The 17,997-nt window shown below is 40.9% G+C and overlaps 1 protein-coding gene across 4 annotated transcripts in view; it reads right to left on the bottom strand.

Moving 5' to 3' along the window:
• ATP2C1 (ATPase secretory pathway Ca2+ transporting 1) overlaps positions 1-17,997 on the bottom strand; it is a 133,293-nt gene that overhangs the window by 40,386 nt on the left and 74,910 nt on the right. For all 4 annotated transcript variants that reach the window (XR_012799254.1, XM_075587086.1, XM_075587085.1 and 1 more), the window contains exons 5-12: positions 13,806-13,841; positions 11,518-11,579; positions 9,875-9,983; positions 3,611-3,766; positions 2,416-2,484; positions 1,809-1,884; positions 1,353-1,419; positions 163-287 (exon numbers count right to left, since the gene is read on the bottom strand). Coding sequence is in view for 3 of the 4 variants with exons in the window: in XM_075587086.1 (XP_075443201.1) it covers positions 163-287; positions 1,353-1,419; positions 1,809-1,884; positions 2,416-2,484; positions 3,611-3,766; positions 9,875-9,983; positions 11,518-11,579; positions 13,806-13,841 (700 nt within the window). In the remaining variant the exon portion in view is untranslated. The remainder of the gene's footprint in view (positions 1-162; positions 288-1,352; positions 1,420-1,808; positions 1,885-2,415; positions 2,485-3,610; positions 3,767-9,874; positions 9,984-11,517; positions 11,580-13,805; positions 13,842-17,997) is intronic.

The raw sequence follows: 17,997 nt of genomic DNA, 5'->3' as shown, positions 1-17,997 counted from the left end.
TATACCGAGTGTTCTGCCTCAATACTACTAACCCACTTGATAACCCAGACTAACAGTGCAGATTAATCTTCGTTTCATGAGCAACAACGTGTTGTACAGAAAATCCATTCAGTCTGTAAAAAAACGTGCATCAATAAGATATAAATATGTTGGCCATCATACCAAGAGTTTCTACAATGGGTAATTTCTTCACAATAGCTCTTTTTTTCACCATTCTCATCACACCAAGGGCCAGTGTCACTGTTACCACAATAGGTAGCCCTTCAGGGATAGCTGCCACGGCCAAACTGCAAGTAAAAGAAATGCAATTCAGAAATGGTTGTACGCATTGCAATATACAGTGATTTACTTTGCACAGAAGTGCAACAATAATTGGTGAGTCTAATCTATGTGCCCTTGAGCTGAGAGGTGTCCAAAAAATATATTGTCACTATCCTTGTTCGGATGTGGCACTCATGCCAATGATATAGGTATGTGTGTGTGAGAGATAAATATCACACAGAGATATCTGTATATAAAATCAGAAACAGGGCGCGCACAAAACAAAATATAAGAAATAATGGTCAAGGGAGGGTGCATACTGTCCAAAAAAGATACAGAAAAAGGGGAAAAGGGACAGGCACTCCTATATGTTAAAAGGTGACATTTATTGACTCAGTTTCAGTCCCCACTGGGATCTTTCTATATACAAACAAGCAGTGCAGATTGCTGCTTTAAAGGATGAACTAATCATAAGGGCATGTTAAACGGGTTAAATCGGTTTTCCAAGCCTCTCCTCGTGACCCACAGCCACACCAGGTTTTGGGAATAACCAATGCACTTGCATCCAGGTGAATGATATTTCTTTGCATACTAATAGAATGTTACTGTAAGTGGGGGTCTCAGAAACCTGGTGTGGACGCGGATCACCAGGAGAGGTTTGGAAAACACTGGGTTAACTGAAGGTGATTGACAACTTGAACAAAATAAAATCAGTCAAGTGTAAGTATTATTCAATATTTTTCCATGGTACCAAAATACTTGCATGTTTTGTACAACCTTAATTTATTTATGAAACCAATGAGTTTGTTGTTCAACCCCTATTTTTCAGCCAGCTATGTACTGTAGGATTGCCCTTAATCCTGTGTTTAACTCTCTGGACTAGGCTGATTAATAAATACTTACACGTGAAGGGAAAGGAGGAATATGAGATTGCAGGGTTTTTTGTTTGTTCAAAATCCTTTGCAATTGAACGTTACATGCTCAATGGAGTAAGAGCATTGTACAAACACGGGACCTTTTGTTATCTGCCAGATATGCAAGAGACAAAACACAAAAGCCTAATTTCCATGCCAGGAGAGGAGCTCACTCACCTTACACCAATGGTAAACATATCAAGAATATGCTTCCCCTGCAGCCAACCTACCAGCATGATGACGCCTGCAACAAAATACAATACATTAACCCAACACATTTGCTTATCAGCGCCATGAGTAAGTGTTTACATTTAAAAAGAATAAAAAAAAGTCCCAATGTAATCTCCGGGTAAAAGAAGATAACGCAGAGTGGCAGGACATAAAATGTCTTATCTTCCCCTAAAATATGCAGAGACGTTTTAATGTTAACATTCTGTGCAGGAAGATGAACAGCAGGCAGCCCAGGATACAGAGCCAAACAATACCGCATTACACATTCAAACGTGTGAGGAATTTCTAATGATTTTAAAAGTTATGTGGAACCCGAGTGTTAAACATACCCCTATAAAGGAAAAAAAGGTACTAAACACGGAATATGCATTGCCCAACCTTATCCATTGCCCATATCCTTACCTATAATACCAAACGAATACAAAGACAGCTGCTGTCCTAAAATATCCATGCTCTTCTGCAGTGGCGTCTTTGGTGCCTTGGAGAATGAAACCGTGTAGATAAGAAAATGTCGAAAAACTATTTAGCTGCATTCAAATTGCATTTTACATGTGCGGAGGGACCACAGGTGGAACTCTTCGCTATTGTATGCTACTACCAGGTACAAAATGATCACCCGAGAAATAAATGAGCTAAAAATGGAGTGCTACTAGTCGGGACAAATACTGTAATCTGACTTAAAGCACTCCAGTAACTTTATAAATAAGGTCTTTTAAGAAATACATCTTTCTGTCCTTGACACTGTCTTAAAAAATGTGTCAATGACTTGTTTCACTTTGCAATACTAAAAAGAGACTCAGAGAGAGACAGCAGAGAAGCATTTGTTTGCTTAAAGTTCTCCCTAGCTCTAAGGTATATAGGGGATAAAAATAAAACATGTCTAAGGGGGACAATAACCAGCTTGGCTTTGTACTTGATAGAAACGTTCCCATTGCGCTGCGATGCCGTGCAGGACCTTCAGATAGCGAAAGGGTTCATATTAAAACATTTCATTTGATTTATTACTAACCTCTTCAGCTTGCATCATTTTAAAAACCTCCCCAAATTCGGAATTTTCTCCTGTTCCAATAACGATTCCCTACAAGAACACAAAAATGGGGGCCTTGAATGGGTCAGAAAGTGTGTTACTGCTTTGCACCACTTCCGTAATGTGGCCCATTACATTATGTTTTACAATCTATGGGTAAGATGTACAGATTGAGTCAAAATGGATTTATTAATAGCAACAATTAGCCTATTAATACTGCCTGCTGCTTTTAGCTTGAAAAATACCAATGAAGGCAGCTGTTGATTCATCAAAATCTTGCTGCAATAAACTACTGGAATCTGCATTCACACTCTTGGGGTTTGCGTGTGAACCTGTGTGACAGGCTCACATACTGCACATGATAAAACAATTCAGTTGGCGGGAGACACCCCTCTTGGGTTCCTGCCTCTACCTTCTCTGCGCATACCTGACCATGCTCATTCTGGACCCAAGTCTCAGATTCTGAAATCACAACTGCCTTGAGGAAGTGTGTGTAGTAAAGGCTCCAATGGCACTTAAATTCTAGCAAAACTGATACATACATACACATTTAAACAATGCACAAACCTTAAACCCACATTTACTAGACTGTGCTAAGCCACAGCGCACTTTATGTCCCATTCACTTGATAACTGTGGACCTAAACATTAAGCAATAGATATGTGAACACCGTAGGAACCACCACAAAATGAAAGCTAAAATAAATAGATTGACCTATCCTTATTTTCTTCTCGGGAGGATAAGCCATGTTTCAATAGTGCTGTTATTCATGACGGTGGAATTATCGGGGAAGCCGAAATGCATTGAAATGTACCGGTAATCCCTCCAGCTTCTGCTTCGCCTGGAACCTGCTGCTCCACAATTAGAGAAGGATTAAACATTCATGGCATTGCATTTCTGCCTCTCTATTTCCAATGTCAAGAACAAATCAAATCAAACACTGCTTCTTCCTGATTTGTGTGAATCGTATAGTCCGACTTGAAATGTGTATTGAAGACTTCAGTTCCTATAATGTAAATTCCATTCACTAATATAGACAACTTCTTGCTGGTTAATAGGGAAGCCATTATAATAGAGCCGAGGATGTAATCTCCCTCTGTGAGACAGGAAAGTGCCCTGCATGAGTTGTAGCGAGCCTTTCTAACCACATAGATGTCAGAAGTGCACACGTTTTTACCTTTGCTTTACCACATCTGACTAATGTTCCCATGAAGGCAATGTTGCTTCTTGTAGTCAGGTCTCCATTACCGGAGGCTGGCTGAGGGGCTGTAGATTTGGAACAAGGAGCCGTCTCCCCCGTAAGGCTGGATTCATCAACAGAGAGATCCATGGCCTTGCAGAAAAGGAAAGAAAATACTTGCATTAATGAATCTAAACACAATCTACAAATAGGACAACATAGATAAAGGACACAAAGGATATATTTTTAACATTTGCATCATTGATTAAAAACTGAAAACAGACGCTCAGACCACTCTCAAATTTATTAAAAACAGACTGTGTGTAGATGTAATAAAGGCTGTATGAATAGATTGGGTATATGCACTTCGTACAGTCTAATTAACTAATGCCCAAGTTGCCCTTGCTGAGTTTGGCCTGATTGCTGATCTCACTACATTAATTTCAAGTATGTACTATAATAGATCTTTCCTTCACCTTGTGTTCTGAATTTTTTTTTTTTTTAAAGGGAGATTGTCAGTATTTGACTGTTGAATGTTGCCTCTTTAAAAGGATAAGTGCAGGTGAAACCTACGTTTTGTACAATGGAATACATCCAATCTTCTCTGGGCATACAAGAGCAGTAGAGACAAGAGGTAGAAAATGGATAGCCTTGGGCAAAGCGCAGGATGTGGGGACAGGTACAGCTAGAAACCAAAGTGGAGATGCTGGGAGGAGCAGAAGAGCGTAGAGCATGAAGGGGACAAGGAGAATTCTGTAGGTAGAGAGTGGGAAGCCAGGAGAGGGATTTAAAAGAAGGGGAGGAGCAGAGACTGGTTTAGCAGACAGTGGCAGTTGTGAGGACAGAAAAATTAGTAACAGATTACAATAGTCGAGATGGGAAAGAAGAGCTCTGCTTGTCATACCATAAAGATCTTAAAAACAGTTAATGTGAATATAAATGGAATAGTGCTCCAGTTCAGGAGTGCAAAATTCTGTTTAAGGGAATACAAAGATCTGAACCCACTTGTGAAAAGGATTGTGTATTGGGAATACAAATGTGTTGTTTTTTTTATATAGTAAATGCATCTCATTACTGATCATTACATGGACAATCACTGACAGATATAGGAATCAAACATCCACTGTTCTTCAGCAGTGAAGCAGTTAATAAAAGCAATCTTGCTTCTTTAGTGGGTGTGCAAATCAATTTTCTTCCAGCATCCCTGGGGCTTCACCTACTTGACAATTTGATATATCACAAAGCGCAGGGCTGGTTACAACATACTTCCCCTGAATTCTGATCACCCAAAGTCATGTAGGGTCAAAACTAAAAGTGCCTTTTCAAGATACAGAATTAGAATAGTTGTTTTGGTGCATACAAATACAACACACTCTTTTATAAGTACTGATCAAGGTGAAACTTGGGTACTGTAGGACGCAGATGGAATTTATTCTGTCTGGTAATCTGGAAACAAAAATTCATTTTGACAAGCAAGGAGAGACTGGGGAACTACATTGTACGTGAGCTTTCCAAACAAATCATAAGGAAGATCTGTGATCTTCAAACCCCAGCAGCAAAAAAACTTTTTTTTTTTTTAAATCACCATTTAAAACAGCAAATACACATACAATTTATGCAGGCGGGTGAGAGCGAGCGGGAGAGAGAAAACTAATTACCCAAGATGCTGATTGATTAGCAAAGAGCCTGCTTCCCGTGGTTCACTAAATGGCTGCATTTCAGTTTCAATCAATCCTTCAGCCAGTGTAACTCAGCAGCTACCATGCATTCTTACATTAAAAGGTAAAACTATCTATTGTTACAGTTTGCAGCTGAAACTGCTGGGAATCTTGGCAATAAATCATCACAAACAGGAAAGTGTTAAAAAGGAACTGCACTGCTTGGGAGGTGGGCAAAAATCGGAAATAGAAATTAAAGGGTGCTCCGCGTATTAAAACTCATTAAACATGTCATTAAGAGTTGAATTTAAAAAAAAAAAAAAATCTAGTAAGTATTATCCAATACTACAGAACTGATTTATTTTAAAACAAACCAAAAAACACATGTAGGATATTGCTTGGATTGCCCCCTCTTCTTCTCAAATCAGCTCTTAATATCAAACTGTAATGACCAAATCTTGCAAAGTTAATACTTTGTCCCCCATTCCTACTTTACAGAATATTTTTATTTTTTGCTCCACTGTCCAAACATTTAACACTTAATAGAAACGTGCCGCTCCAGCATAATTCTCTCTCTTCTCCTGTCGTGCTCCAAGAGCCATGGATATAGTCGTGTAGCCCTTACAAATTAACAACGCCATTTCTGAAAACGGCCTTCAAGTTTATTAACGCAACTCCGAGAGCTTTAAATGCAGTAGCTTAGGAGGCAGAAATGCAAACAGATGGCAGGCCATTAACACGGGTTTTATTTCTCCTCCTTGGAAGAGTTTATTGGAGATAAAACGTAGCTCTGAGATAAGAACACGGACCCCGCTTTCCCCACTTATTTCTCATTTGAAAAAACGGTTCTCTGTTTAATTGTCGTAATTACAACAAGCATTAAAAAAAAAAAGCACGTATTCTGTGTCCTTGCTAAAGTTCAACTCGACAAAAATCTGTTTCCAATTTAACTACTTTTCTGAAACACAAAGTACCAACATATGAAATACCTTAGAACTGTAGCGTGTGAAACAATGCATGTTTCACAAAAAATATATACTTTTATTTTACTGTGGGTCATATGTATTGGCCAACTGTAACTTTTCATTCCCTCCCCATAAACGTCCACAATTTGACACCCTTTATCAATTTGCTGCTTGTTAAGAAGACACAAATGTTAGAATAGTGCCTGAAACCGTTTTCAGAAGAGAAAAATGAACGTGACTTTTGTATTGTATTGTATGTCTTAATTTATATAGCGCCATTAATGTACATAGCGCTTCACAGTAGTAATACATGTGGTAATCAAATAAATAACAGAGCATGGGAATAAGTGCTTTAGACATAAAAGTAAAACAAATATATAATCACTGCGCTTCTCCATGTAAAGAGCATGCAGCTAGTGAAGGAAATGGCCATACAAATGTGCAAAACAGAAAGTGAATCCCTGCGCTTCTCCCTTTGGGATAGCAATCAATGGGGAATATAAATATATGTATGGTGTAAATACCTACTGTATAAGAAAAAAGGAGACTTTTGGTATACATCCTTTGATCAAATAATGTTAGACATAAAAGTAACATTAAGGAAGAGGAGTCCCTGCCCCGAGGAGCTTCCAGTCTAATTGGTAGGTAGGGAGAACGTACAGAGACAGTAGGAGGGAGTTCTGGTAAGTGCGTCTGCAGGGGGCCAAGCTCTATGTATCATGTGTTCAGAATATCCACAGTGCTATTCTTATGCTTCCTTAAACAAGTGTGTCTTAAGGTGGGTCTTAAAGGTGGATAGAGAGGGTGCTAGTCAGGTACTGAGGGGAAGGGCATTCCAGAGGTGTGGGGCAGTCAGTGAAAAGGGTTTAAGGCGGGAGAGGGCTTTAGATACAAAGGGGGTAGAAAGAAGACATCCTTGAGAAGAACGCAAGAGTCTGGATGGTGCATAACGAGAAATTAGGGCTGAGGTGTAAGGAGTGGAGAAGAGTGTAAAGCTTTAAAAGTGAGGAGAAGAATGGAGTGTGAGATGCGGGATTTGATCGGAAGCCAGGAGAGGGATTTCATGAGGGGAGATGCTGAGACAGATCTAGGAAAGAGTAGAGTGATGCTGGCAGCAGTGTTTAGGATAGATTGTAAGGGAGACAGGTGAGAGGCAGGAAGGCCGGACAGCAGGAGGTTACAGTAATCGAGACGGGAGAGAATGAGGGCCTGAATCAGAGTTTTAGCAGTCGAGCAACAGAGGAAAGGGCGTATCTTTGTTATATTGCGGAGGAAAAAGCGACAGGGTTTAGAAATGTTTTGAATGTGAGGGGCGAATGTGAGAGAGGAGTCGAGTGTGACCCCTAGGCAGCGTGCTTGGGCTACTGGGTGAATGATCGTAGTTCCAACAGTAATGTGGAAGGAGGTAGTAGGGCCAGGTTTGGGAGGAAGTATGAGGAGCTCTGTTTTAGCCATGTTGAGTTTAAGGCGGCGGAGGGCCATCCAGGATGATATAGCAGAGAGGCATTCAGAAACTTTGGTTTGTACAGCAGGTGTAAGGTCGGGTGTTGAAAAGTATATTTGTGTGTCGTCAGCATAGAGGTGATAATTAAACCCAAAAGATGTTATTAGGTCACCTAGAGAGAGTGTGTACAGAGAAAAGAGAAGAGGTCCCAGGACAGAGCCCTGGGGTACCCCCACAGAGCGATCAATAGAGGAGGAGGAGGTGTTAGCAGAAGAGACACTGAAAGTACGATGGGAGAGGTAGGATGAGATCCAGGATAGAGCTTTGTTCCGAATACCAAGAGTATGGAGAATGTGAAGAAGAAGAGGGTGGTCCACGGTGTCAAATGCTGCAGAGAGGTCGAGTAATATGAGCAGAGTGTAATGACCTCTGTCTTTGGCAGCATGGAGGCCGTCAGTTATTTTAGTGAGGGCTGTTTCCGTGGAGTGAGCAGTGCGGAAGCCAGATTGTAGCGTGTCTAGGAGAGAATAGGTGTTGAGAAAATGGAGCAAGCGAGAGAATACAAGACGTTCAAGGAGTTTAGAGGCAAAAGGCAGGAGGGAGACAGGTCGATAGTTAGAAAGACAGGTAGGGTCAAGCTTGCAGTTTTTGAGTAATGGTATGACTGTTGCATGTTTGAAGGAGGATGGAAAGGTTCCAGAGCAGAGTGAGGAGTTAAAAATGTGTGCGAGCGTAGGGATTATAGTAGGAGCAAGAGGTTTTAGGTATTGCTAAGAGTGAATGCCCCTTTGGTTTGCTTTCCCTCGTCATTGAAGAAATCCACTATTAATATGGATTATATTCATTTGAGTTATGAGTTATTATTAGAAGTCAGCACTGCCAGTAATATTAGGAATTGTTGAAGGGACAGTTTTTGTTCTAGAGAACTATTTTTAAAAACTTCACTACTACTCAAAGGAAAACCATACCTTAGTGCTGAAAATATATTTACATTTCCAGGATAAGATATTATATCCTTAATTACTGTACCTGTTTAACCATGCTCCTCTTTAGAGCAGATGGCACAAATGTAGGCCTCTCACGAACTTGCATGCAGTATGCAAAAATCGGATACTGTACATCTTTATAAACAAAGCAATTAATAGCGCTCATTAGCGTTTATACCTTAAAAAGGAGTCATGTTTTAGCATAGGACTAGAACATCTTTAAATGTACATACTGTATTAATATAGTATAAAAATCGAGATATTAAATAATGTTTCTAATGCCAACTTGTTTTTTAGGCAGGAAAATCTGTGAAATGTTTGTTCATTTAATGTTCTCCACACAAGTTGTTACTAGGGCACATCATTACTGTACCGACTTTATTTTATTTGTGCAGTGATGTGTACATAAAACCGGGGCAATGCTTCCAAACAATACCCATATAAAATATTACACATTGTGCCTTGTATCTTCTTTACAAGTCGTCATCGTTATTTCTGAAATAGGCGTTGTAATTTAACAACAAACATGTACCACAGTGACTGGCTAAAATACATTTTAAAATCTGCTTTCTGCAATGAATTACCTGTAGTATTACAGAAGGTATCATATTTTCACAAAGGAGAAAACAAACGGCTACATGAGATTGGGAACATGTTGATGCTGTGGTAAGATTTGCAGAGTGTCATTAATAAGAGAAAACTGCATATTTCTTCAATAATCCCCATTAATTTAGCCTACAAAGAAAGAGTTTGTGTCATAGCCAGACAGGAAGTCAGTTTAGGTAGATGGTAACATACAAGACTGTGCACAGATGCTGCATTTGGTTATGCCCAGGCTTGTCTGGTGTGAGAAGATCTACACTAGAGAAGACCACGTAAGTGCGGGATAACAAAAATCATTCTCGTATCCCTCATAGGGAGTAACCACTGTTACCTGATTAAATGATACAGCCCTTTTATATATGGATCTTAGGCCACTCGTCACGAGACCACAATGCGGGGTTTCATGTTCGATCTGGCTCCAACTGCAATTCAAGTCAGTGGCAATTACCGCCAGATCTGGCATGAAACTCCATCGATGACTCCAAGCCCTACAGTAGATCCAACAAAGCCATGCAGAAAAACAACAAGAGTGAACCAAAAACTGGTTGTTTTGTGGTTGCAATGCTTTTCACAACAGCCTAAAAAAAACCCCAGACGTCACTTACCTCAAATAAACGCAGGTCAGCAGGCACTCTGTCTCCTACTGACAGACAAACAGTGTCCCCGGGGACCAAGTCTCTGGCGAGTGTGTGCTCCATTCTGCCCTCCCGTATACTGGGGGAAGAAATAGATCATATGAACCTGAAACAAGTGACTTGCTTGAAGCAGCATCATACTGTATTGGTGGTGCCCTTTTACAACAGATCGATAACAAAAACGATCCTGGCGGACAGTCATCTGTTTAGTTGGAGTCTCCCGTTCACAGGGTAGAAGGAAATGATTCAGACACTATGTCCCCTATTGAATAGTCAATATTTATTAAGTAAATTCCCCATGCTAAAGTAGAATTCAGCACTAGATGGGAAAGCTGCTGCTGCTGCTGCTGCACAGGGAAGGAGCATCAGAGAATATTCAATGCGGCCAGGTCTGCCTTTTCATGCAATCCCAGAACAAGAGAGTAAACTTCAATTTGGATATATTGGCATAAGAAGATTGTACCCAGCAGTGAAAATATATCACTGTATAGATACATCAAACTGTATTCTGATAGAGCAGGTGCCAAAATCAACTTAAATCTACAAACCCGCACTAAAATGGATCTTGTATATATCCCCTGTATTTTAACTATTACCCTAGATACTAATAACATATTCTTTTAAATGTGACACTTGTAATTTGTATGGGTTTTTTTTTCAGTTCTAGCATTTAGAATGTATTATTTCTAGTACATAATTCCTATTCAGTATCATACCATACATATCATATTTATGGGTCTGAGTGCACGGAACCTGGGGACCTACTGATCCCCGCTACTTCCACCTGGAATCAGTGTCTTTCAGGGACTCCAGTTTCTGCATTGCTCTGTTTGCCCTGGTACGCACTTTCATTCCTATAGGAGTGCTGGCATCCATTTTGCTTTGTTTTAAGAAGTACTCCCCAAGTAGGCTCCCAAGGAAGAGGCTGACGAAAATGCCATCACAACCATGGATATAATGCTATAGATGTGTTTTAACTTTACTTTTCTTTTTTAACTCAAGAGGTTAAAACACAGAAGTAAATAGAATAATTCAATAGATTATGGAGGATGTTTTTTCCAGTGCTTTAGAAAAACACCATTTTATCCAACTGGGTCTATGTGGAGCACAAATGCATATTCTACAACCTCTAAATGATGGGTAATTGAATGTACAATGCATACCGTCTAATATGTGCATTTCTTCTGCGAATGTATCTTTATCCACCTATGAAATGCACTTTGCATTATAGACTGTGGCCCATAATTACCCATCAGCGCTAAGCCGCAAGTCACATTATTTGAAGGGGCTAAAAGGTGCTTCACGGCTTGGTACTGTTCAGTAATTCTGCCCTAAGTGAATGAACAAAAACTACTCCAGAATTGATTATGCTGAGCCACAATACTACCTCCTGTCTGTTCATAAAATGGCACCACCGTGCTATTCATCACTGTGCTATGCATCACCATTCTTCCATTGCCAGTTCAATGAGTGATATTGTGCACTGTTTATTCCCACCACATGCCAACATATCTTTATCTCTTTATTTTTGTGTGTGCGGCATTTGCAGAATAATGCACCACTTTATAAATGTTCCAGTCTGAAACACAATCAAAGCATGTGGCAGGACGTACCAGTGACATTCCGGTGGTACCAGCTTACTCAACTCTTCCAGAGATTTTTCAGAGCGATACTCCTGAAATTACAACAGACGAAGAATCAAGACGTATACTGCCACAATAAATTGGATACAAAACAATCCAAACAACAAACAATACGCAAGTTGGGAAAATGACAAAACCATTACCACAAAACAGCACAGCATAAGGTTTCAAGGACTCAAGCACATACACATACAGCCTGCAACAGCTTGTAATCAGGTTGTGCAATGGCAGAATTATATTTAGTATTGTTATTAATGGTGGATAACATTAGGAGGAGGAAAGTGCAAAGGACTGCAGGAGTAGCGTAGTGATAATGTCACTGCCTTTGGTATACCATGTTCAAAACCCAATGTAAACCCTCCTCGTTACCTTGGGCAGTCACGTTTGTTATTTTATTGTTTTCGTTCTCCAACCATATAGTACCGCGCTACGGAATATGTTGGCGCGTTATAATAATAATAATTCTAGCTTTGCCTGTCTCATGTGAAACAAAATAATTGTTTTAATTGTAGTTGTACGCAAACTGACTGTAAAGTACTGCGATGCCCCCTTAAGAGGGGGCCTGTATTTACTTAAAAAATAAATGAGGATTATGATGTAAGCTCCTCGTAGGAGGGACCCATTGTGCCCACGAAAAAAATTATTCTGATTATTGCTATTACTGTATTTATAAATACAATAAATCAGGAATATTCCTAAAAGGGTCTTGACGATTGTTTTTGAAAACGGATTTGGACTGCGGAAACATTTACAGTTCAGGCACATTTGTTTAGGTTCATTCCACAATAATACACTTACGTTTGTGGACCTCACTACAATGTTTTCCTTTTCTGACGGATGTTGATTAATCTCCCATTTTATTACATTGAGTAGAAAGGAGGCTTATATAGAACTGTGGGAAAAGGCGTCAGCCTCAATTGGGAACATTTCGATAATAAACAAGATTCCTCTATACCAGCAAACCCCAGCATCACCATCACTAGGGACAGTTTTCTGCTGATACGAGGGACAAGTGTTCCACCTATTTTCATTAAACATCACTCTTCCATAAGTTGAAGAGTTCACTCTTTTCTTGAATTTAGAGCAGCTGAGCAGGACTACGCTATCTTTTTTCTGTCTCCTAACTTGGGAAAATGCCACGGGTGTCGCCTCTGGAAGGAAGTGTGGGAGACGCAAATGAGAGGACAATTTCTCCATCCATTAAAGACACACGTCCTGTCTGCTCTGTCTGCTCTGTCCACTGTCCATGAAGGTGTGTTGAAGCCCTTACAAGGAGAGGCACTCAAGGGACAAAGGGTACAGTTGATATTAAGGGAAGAAGAGGCATGATGGGTAGAGGAATGATTAGAGTCGGGCTTAACTCTTCCCTAAAAGAGCAGGAACATGTTGTAGCATGTTGTGATACCTAGAGATAGAGCAGGAACGCAGGTGGTATGTTGGGATGCCTAGAATATCATGCAATGGATAGAGCACAAACGGGTTGAATAGGCATGGATTGGAGAACATCACCTTTATCAAAATAGAGATTTGTCAATAATACAAGCAAGTAATTTTTTTTATCAAACACTAGCTAAAGAGGCAATTCAAGTAGCTTAAAAACATTTTTTTTAAATAATTTAAATATATATATATATTTTGCTTTGTTTTAATATATGGAGCCTTAAATTACCTTTATCGAAAACTAATTACCTAAGCTGACGATCGATTTGTTTTCCCGTGATCGATCAGCAAAATCCTGCCTTTCAGTTTCAAATCAACTCTTCAGTCAGTGTACTGTACTCAGCAGCTACAATGTATTCTTATATTACTTGGGTAACATCATCTATTGTTAAAGTTTACAGCGCAAACTGCTGGGAATATTGGCAACACAGTATCACAAATAGGAAAGTGTTGCGAAGAGCTTACATTGCTGGGAAAGTGTGGTTTAAAATTTGCTATAGAAAGCAAAAGGATGCTCAGTATATTATAACTCATTTTTTTTAAATGATTTAAAAACTATTTTTAAAAAAAGGTAGTAAGTATTACCTAATACTACAGAACAGATTGATTTTTAAAAAAAAAACAAAAAAAAAAAACATGTAGGACATTTCTTGGATTGCTCCTTTAAAAATAGAATTGTAATGTACCAAAACATATAGCATCAAAGTGACAGGCAGCAGAGTGAGAGGAAAACAAAGAGAAAAGCTCAAGTCTAACAGATAAGATTTCCAAGCATGAATGCTTCAGGTATTTATATGAAAAAGGGAAAAACTGCTTACCTGAACAAAGGCAACAGTGACAACGATAAGTATCGCCTGACATAAAAAGGAGAGAAAAATGAGGTTTAATCAAAGACTCTTTATCCTGCTTAATGCAGCACTGCTAAATGTAGGCTGCCCTATTCACGCAAAAAAAAAAAATCTACTCGTGCCAGAGGGACCTGTAAAGCATTTCAGATTAATACGTGGATTTCACAACCTCACAAATCAGAATTGCCCTCACAACAGGGGTGGAACTAGTGCCTGGTGGAGCCCGACCTCTACCTGTGGCCTGACTCCCCGGTGGGGCATAACTTCCGTGTTCGGGCCACCTGGGTGGGCCGTTGCGGCAGCCGGGTAAGGCCCTGTACCACAGGTTGTGCCCGCAGAGAGGGGGGTGCAGAGATGGGGTCCTTTAGAAATGGCAGAACACTGCCCGGCTGCTAAAGTAAGTGCCGGAGCAGAGTTCCATGGAGGATGGGCCCCTAAAAGGTGGTAGGCCCTAGTGCAGCTGAACCGGCTGTATACACTGTAGTTCCACCACTGATTCCCAACTAAATTTTGGATATTCAAATTAATAATAAAGTACAGGTACAAATAGTGATGGACAAGTCTGTTCAGTAACGGCGTTGGACCATTGTTTTTCACCAAAACTGCTCTCATTAATTGATCCTAATTAGGCTATTACAGTTGTGCAGCTCTAAACATCTTTATATTACCTATGGTCCCCCTGTTGTGCTTGATGCGCAAGGCTATAATATCAGCATGTTCTGCAGGGGGTTCACTATTGAGGTCTGTACAGGTTTAGCAGTATGTTCCAGAACAGTTGGGAAACTAACAAAAAGATACAATTCTGCAACAGTGCAGAGTTAGTAAAGTAAAAAAATAAATAAAAACCATCACCGATTTACCTGGTCATAAAAATATAAAGCAGCATATTAACTTCTACAATTTTACTTCCATTTGTTATAGTGCCTGCTGACGTCTCGTTCAATCTCAATCATACAAACAGTGCTTATAAGCAAGCATTCAGAAAGTATCAAGGACTACTCAAAGCCAGTCGAGTTTTGGGCAATGGGAAAGTACCCACAATTTATGCAAGTACATATAATTTCAACGGGTGTAATCGTTCCCCAAATAGTGGCGCAGTCTGTAAAATAAAGTACTCCCAAATTCATTTCCTGGCACAGAGTATAGCTGAAATTCAACCTATTATTTCAAGGTTCATTAACCCAGGAAGTTTATTGTTAAGACTTCCTACCAACTAAGGCCTCGGTCCCGCTGCGCTCGGTGGCGCGGGCGGCCACACGCGAGTTCCCCACCAGCAGGGGAATCCTGCGGAGCCAGTCCCGGTCCCCCCTGGCTGCACAGCTTACTACACGCTGTGGCGCGTCAGCCGCTATGGGATACAAGAGAATGGTGTTCCCTAGCGTTGACGCGTCACGTGGTGTGGCTGTGAGCCAATGGGGAGGGGAGGCTTCGGGAGGAGGAGAGGCTTCGGGGAGCGGGGAGGAGTGTGGAGTGACAGCAGCGTGAGTGCCTGTCTGTGTGTGTGTCTGAGTGCGTGCGTGCGTGCCTGCCTCTGTCTGTCTGTGTGTGTGTGTGTGTGTGTATGTATGTGTGTGTATGTATGTGTGTGCCCGAGTGCGTGAGTGCCTGCCTGTGTCTGTGTGAAGACGGTGTGTGTTGCTTTACTTACCCGAGCCGTGGAGGGAGGGGGGGGGGGAAGAGTAGCGGGTCCCTCCGCTCAAGCCACGCCCCCCCTCCCGCTCAAACCTCCCACTCCCGCCCAGGCTCCCTACAGACCGCATATCGCGGTCTGTGTATGTCAGCGCCCCGCCTGTCTGCAGTGCGGGCACGCTGACTCTGGGAGCGGGGCCTTAGCCTAAGTTTGAAGAGGCTGCAATGTCTTTAATATATACAGTGTAACGTATCCATTTCTTATAGCAATAAACGTAACGTTCATGTAATATGCATACATGACAAACATAATTTGTGGACACTTTTGGACTCCTCTTTTGGGAAACGGAGTTTATTGTGCCTCATAATTTTCTGTATAATCTTAATTTACTCTTCCACAGGTTGCTAAAACTAGAAGTATAAGGATTGATTTAAACCTTTCACTTGTATGGGGAAGAGCTATATAAACTTGCTGTTCACATTAATCATTCTGAAACCATTATAATATCAGGGGAAAACCCTTCATTTTCCCCATTGTCATGTTGTTACTTTGACAATAATTCCCCCTAAATTCGTGAAGTGTCAACTGAATGAATGCTGGCAAGGTTAGTATTTACCACCTTATATCACAAATAACTTTTGTGTTACTGTATACGCTCTGTCAGCACTGAAAGTACAAAGTCGTAACAAAATCATTCAAAAATGCCACCTACTAGTATAAGCACTGCAGTTCTTGGAAATGCGGATACATTTATAGGAATTAATGGGAACCCGTATTACACTGCTATAACATAATTACATAGTAAATGAGGTTTACTTTTTTTAATTTATTTTTTTATTTAAAGACCTACAGTATGTTAAATTTAGACGGCAGATACTTACCCTATATTTGTATTTACAGTATTTTGATCAAGAGGAAGGCAAACAAAAAACCCCAGTGAAACATTATCCAATGCTGTTTCATAATGGGAAAAATAATTTCCTTTTTTACTCCAATATCAGATTTATCAACGGGTCAACGTCCTTCCCATGTTTACATACTTGGTGTCATTTGATGCGTATGACGTCACGTCACATGACCCTGCTGCGTTATTTGGCGACACGTTACACAGCCGTCTGAATCACGGTAAGTTGAGAGCTACAGAGGCCTCGTGCGATCCCCCGGCATTTAATTTAAATGCCTTGGGGAAGAGCGTAGGACCTCTGCAACTGCCGCGCCCTCCCCAGAAATATCTCCCGCCCCCCCTCGGGAGCGCACCCCCTAGGTGACTGCCATCACAGTCTCCATGGGTAATGAATTCCACATTGTAACTGCCCTTACTGCAAAGAACCCTTTCCTTTGTTGCTGCTGAAATCTCCTTTCCTCTATTCTTAAAGGAGCAATCCAAGTGAGCGATTTTTTCTTCGTTTTTTTTTTTCTACCTTTAAGATAGGTTTGTAGCTGGGGGTCGCTAGAGCTGAACCCCATTAATTTCCGTTCTGGAGACCATCTGCTTTCAAAGACACTTCCCTCTGCAGGGAGTGCCGGTATCTCCCGCAGGTTTAAATCTCCCGCGTCACGTGGACCAATAGGATGCCGCACCGGGTGACATCACGGCTTCCTATCGGCCACAGGGCGTGGGAGCTTTGAAACTTCGCCATTACGTGATCCCTGCTAGTGAGCCGGAGCGGCTGCTGGCACTCCCTACGGAGGTAAGTATCTCCGGATGCAGGGGATCCCCATAAATGAAATAAAAAGGGTTCAGCGCCGGAGACCCCCTGCTACGTTATGTTAAAATGTTAAAAATATTGCAAAAATAAATCGCCCGCTTGGATTGCCTCTTTATTAAAGGGTGACCCAATATTGTTTGCACTGCCGTTGGGATGAATAGTTCTTTTGAAAGCTGCTTGTATTTACCCCAAATACTGTATATTTGTTCATAGTCATCATATCCCCTCTTACATGCCTCCTTTCTAATGTAAAAAAGATTTTATAACTTGTACTCACCTACAGCTATTTCATAAGTCATAGGTGCAGAGGCTCAATACCAATATCGTGCTGGTACAATAGTATGCAAAGAATCCAGTGTTGGACCTGCACTCTCAATCAAACAGCAGAGACTGCGACTATTCTAACACAAACCACTGGCAATCGCCAAGAAGACCCAGGTACACCCAGGTACATGCCTTAAACTAGACCCAGCATTTCTACATTGATTAATGGCCCATCAAATTAACAGCGGGGGTCCCTGGCAGTCCCATTCAAACTGAATGGGACTGCCAGGGACCCCTGCTGTGTTAATCCTACAAGTCATTAGTCAATGCAGAAATGCCTTAAACTTGCCTTAAACTAGCCAGGTCACACCCAGCACATACCCAGCATGTAACCGGGCTAATTTATGGCAAGCTTTAGAATAGTCGTGGTCTCGTCTGTAAATCAGAATAAATGGAAAAACAGCATATATCCAAAAACAGAAAAAAGTGACAAATAAAACAAGGGGAAATCACTTGGATGTGCTGCTTACGAATCGCCTCAGTCCAGCGTGACAAAGTG

This window comes from Ascaphus truei, chromosome 2 (assembly GCF_040206685.1).
Source record: "Ascaphus truei isolate aAscTru1 chromosome 2, aAscTru1.hap1, whole genome shotgun sequence".
Lineage (NCBI taxonomy): Eukaryota > Metazoa > Chordata > Amphibia > Anura > Ascaphidae > Ascaphus > Ascaphus truei.
This window is presented reverse-complemented; position numbering and strand designations above follow the sequence as displayed.